At 41.3% G+C, this 4,422-nt stretch overlaps 1 protein-coding gene across 1 annotated transcript; it reads left to right on the plus strand.

The window, feature by feature from the left end:
* On the plus strand, positions 1 to 2,717 carry LOC134677541 (gastrula zinc finger protein XlCGF57.1-like). Its single transcript, XM_063536007.1, has one exon. The coding sequence runs from the start codon at positions 28 to 30 to the stop codon at positions 1,933 to 1,935; it is 1,908 nt and encodes a 635-aa protein (XP_063392077.1). The 5' UTR covers positions 1 to 27; the 3' UTR covers positions 1,936 to 2,717.
* Positions 2,718 to 4,422: the final 1,705 nt, after the last annotated feature.

Raw genomic sequence — 4,422 nt, forward strand, 5'->3', positions numbered from 1 at the left:
CAGAAAGGACGCCTGCGAATACATCAGATGACACACACTGGAGAGAAGCTTTTTCAGTGTAGCTACTGCGATTACAAATGCAATCGAATATCAGTACTAAAAAGACACAACATGATACACACTGGGGCGAAGCCATTTCAATGTAGCAACTGCGACTACAGTTGCAGGCAGAAAGGACACCTGCGAATACATCATATGACACACACCGGGGAGAAGCCTTTTCAGTGTAGCTACTGCGATTACAAATGCAATCGAATATCAGTCCTAAAAAGACACATGATGATACACACTGGGGCGAAGCCATTTCAATGTAGCAACTGCGACTACAGTTGCAGGCAGAAAGGAGACTTGTTAAAACACCAGAGAACACACACCGGGGACAAGCCTTTTCAGTGTAAGCACTGTGATTACAAATGCAATCAAAAATCAAACATAAAAATACACATGATGAGACACACTGGGGCGAAGCCGTTTCAATGTAGTAACTGCGACTACAGCTGCAGGCAGAAAGGAGACTTGCTAGTACACCAGAGAACACACACCGGGGACAAGCCTTTTCAGTGTAGTCACTGCAATTACAAATGCAGTCAAAAACCTGTCCTAAAAAGACACATCATGATACACACTGTGGCGAAGCCATTTCAATGTAGCAACTGCGACTACAGTTGCGGGCAGAAAAGACAACTGCGAATACATCAGATGACACACACCGGGGAAAAGCCTTTTCAGTGTAGCCACTGCGATTACAAATGCAGTCGAAAATCAAACATAAAACTACACATGATGAGACACACTGGGGCCCAGCCATTTCAATGTAGCAACTGCGACTACAGGTGCATGTGGAAAGGAGAATTGCTTGTACACCAGAGGACACACACCGGGGAGAAGCCTTTTCAGTGTAGTCACTGCGATTACAAATGCAGTCAAAAATCAGGCTTAAAAAGACACATTATGATACACACTGGGGCGAAGCCATTTCAATGTAGCAACTGCGACTACAGTTGCAGGCAGCAAGGACGCCTGCGAATACATCAGATGACACACACCGGGGAAAAGCCTTTTCAGTGTAGCCACTGTGATTACAAATGCAGTCGAAAATCAAACATAAGACTGCACATGATGAAACACACTGGGGCGAAGCCATTTCAATGTAGCAACTGCCACTACAGGTGTAGGCGGAAAGGAGAATTGCTAGTACACCAGAGAACACACACCGGAGAGAAGCCTTTTCAGTGTAGTCACTGTGATTACAAATGCAGTCAAAAATCAGGCCTAATAAAACACATGATGATACACACTGGGGCGAAGCCATTTCAATGTAGTAACTGCGACTACAGTTGCAGGTGGAAAAGAGACTTGCTAGTTCACCAGAGAACACACACCGGGGAGAAGCCTTTTCGGTGTAGTCACTGTGATTACAAATGCAGTCAAAAATCAGTCCTAGAAAGACACATGATGATACACACTGGGGCGAAGCCATTTCAATGTAGCAACTGCGACTACAGGTGCAGGCGGAAAGGAGAATTGCTAGTACACCAGAGGACACACACAGGGGAGAAGCCTTTTCGGTGTAGCAACTGCGACTACAGGTGCAGGCGAAAAGGAGACTTGTTAGTACACCAGAGGAAACACACCGGGGAGAAGCCTTTTCAGTGTAGTCACTGTGATTTCAAAAGCAGTCAAAAATCCGACCTAAAAAGACACATGATGATACACACTGGGACGAAGCCATTTCAATGTAGCAACTGCGACTACAGTTGCAGGCGGAAAAGAGACTTGCTAGTACACCAGAGGACACACACAGGGGAGAAGCCTTTTCGGTGTAGTCACTGTGATTACAAATCCCGTGATAAATCAAGCCTACGAAGTCACCAGAAGACGCATGCTGGGCCGAAGTCTAACAACGCAGCAATAGCGACTACAAGTGCAGCCTGAAACAGCACCTGCAAAGACACCATTTTTTTTCTTAATCTTATCTGTTTATTTCAGTTCAGTGGTGTTTGTTTCAGTACAGTCAGAACTCAGTTAAAATCTCTAAATTTGGAGATTATCTTAACTAAGATTTTAGCCTTATTTATACATATATGTATGTATGTATTGTATAGTTTTAGGTTAATGCTTACAGTTAAAAATACTTACTACTTGTTTGGGTAAGCTGTTCAGGATATTAGGTAGGTATATTGACTAGAGCCTTTTCACATATTCATTGGTACTTTTAGGGTATTATAAAGTATGGTTCATTGGTTAAGGTCCGGAGGTGGGATGGCCTCTTATACCTGACCCGCCCCAACAAGTGTTTATATTCTAACATCACAGCAAGTTTTGCTTTATCATATACACTAATGTAATATTCTACAGTACTTAAATCATTTATGATAGTTTCACCTGTCCCGTTGTCTGTCTGTCTGTAATCAAATCTTGCAAGTTAACTTTGATCCACTTCCCGGTTTCTGATTGAGCTGAAATTTTGCATGGATGTATAAATCGGATGACAATGCAATATTTTGGTACCATCGAGCTGATCTGATTATGGAGAAATTGAATTTTTTGCCAAAAACTTAATATAATAATATTGAAGTGTTATTTTCAAAAGAACAATAGTTTTTAGCAATCTTAGTTGAATATATTTCGTTTTGTAAGTATGTATTATATGTTTTCCCGTAGCTAGAGATACCATAGTGGTGTATGTACATAGTTTTAACATTGGGTGAGTGAATATACATTATCTTGGTTGTTTATTGTTTAAGGATGGTCTTAGTTTTTGTTTACCGCTTATTTTCTGTTTTATTTGTGTTGTTTTCTGTCATGAGGTGTGCAATAAATAGAATTTGTATTGTATAGGGGGTCCCCTTGTTTCCCATAAAGTTTTAAGCCATAATGTATGGTTTGTCATGATCCTATGAAGTAAGGTCTTCGGAGCTCTTAACTGAAACTCACTTTCCAGGGGCAGGACAGTCGCACGAGGCCCAGGTGGTCAGAGGCCTGCATAAGCCTCGCCCGGAGGACTGGAGGCAGGCTGCCCTCGTCATAAGGCCCGGGATAGTGAAGTGGGCTATAAACTCCTTTAAACCTTACAAGACGTGCGGCCTGGACGGAGTAAGCCCTGTGTAATGCAGCGAGGAGCTGAAGTCCTAATCCCGCTTTTGGTTAGAATCTTCAGAGCTAGTTATGCCTGGGGACACTTACCAGAACAGTGGAACAAGGTGAAGGTATTATTTATACCGAAGGCTGGGGATTACGCTTTAGCCAAGTCCTTCAGACCAATCAGCCTGACAAACTTAAACTTAAACCGCTTGATTTGAATGGTAAAGCTATTCCGTTCTCAACAGAGGTCAAATATCTGGGGGTAACACTGGACCAGAAACTGACCTGGAACAACAATGAACATAAACACAACAAGTCTATCTACTAAATACCAGGAAACTTTGTAATGTCGCTATAGTAACAACTGAATTGTTATTTTAAATGGGGTAATGTTATTCCCGCGAAATCGTTTTTTAGGGTTCCGTAGCCAAATGGCAAAAAACGGAACCCTTATAGATTCGTCATGTATGTCTGTCTGTCTTTCTGTCCGTCCGTATGTCACAGCCACTTTTACCCAAAACAAATAAGCACTATACTATTGAAACTTGGTAAGTAGATGTATTCTGTGAACCGCATTAAGATTTTCATACAAAAATAGAAAAAAAACCGGGCAAGTGCGAGTCGGACTCGCGCACGAAGGGTTCCGTACCATAATGCAAAAAAAAAAAACGGTCACCCATCCAAGTACTGACCAGTCCCGACGTTGCTTAACTTTGATCAAAAATCACGTTTGTTGTATGGGAGCCCCATTTAAATCTTTATTTTATTCTGTTTTTAGTATTTGTTGTTATAGCGACTTTGTTTAATGCCCCATTTACTAAAGTCTGTTTGTGGAATTAGATTTAGGATTACTGAGCTGTTTGTAGAAATAAATAAATTTTACAGAAATAGTGAAACTTCCATGATTATTACTAAAACTTCATTTATTCCCCCAGTACAGAACTATTTTTTAATTCCTGATGATGATTTTTCTCTCAGTGCTATATAGAGTATGTGCTGAAAGACAACAGTCGTGAAATGTATGGGATCCCATACATTCTATAGTCCCACCAAGAAAAGTCTGCAGCGGATTGGATAGCCCTCACAGTGAAAGTGTTATTTATATAGGTACGTCATAATTTCATAGAAGTTTGACGTTTAAAACGACACTTGCACTGCGTGGGCTATTAAAATCGCTGCAGACTGTTCACGGTCTGACTTCTACGGCTTTTCTCTTTCCGCACAGTCCAACAATAGTCGATATAAAAACAAATAATTTGGCCAAGTCCGAGATAGCTCGAGGCATTTAGTGTTCCGTACGGCTACCATCAGTTTGGCATTGACATAAACGATATCGTG

The sequence above is a fragment of the Cydia fagiglandana genome, chromosome 26 (genome assembly GCF_963556715.1).
Source record: "Cydia fagiglandana chromosome 26, ilCydFagi1.1, whole genome shotgun sequence".
NCBI lineage: Eukaryota > Metazoa > Arthropoda > Insecta > Lepidoptera > Tortricidae > Cydia > Cydia fagiglandana.

Excerpts from the sequence above, each read along its gene's own strand:
- LOC134677541 (XM_063536007.1), top strand. The coding sequence starts at position 28 with ATGACACACACTGGAGAGAAGCTTTTTCAGTGTAGCTACTGCGATTAC.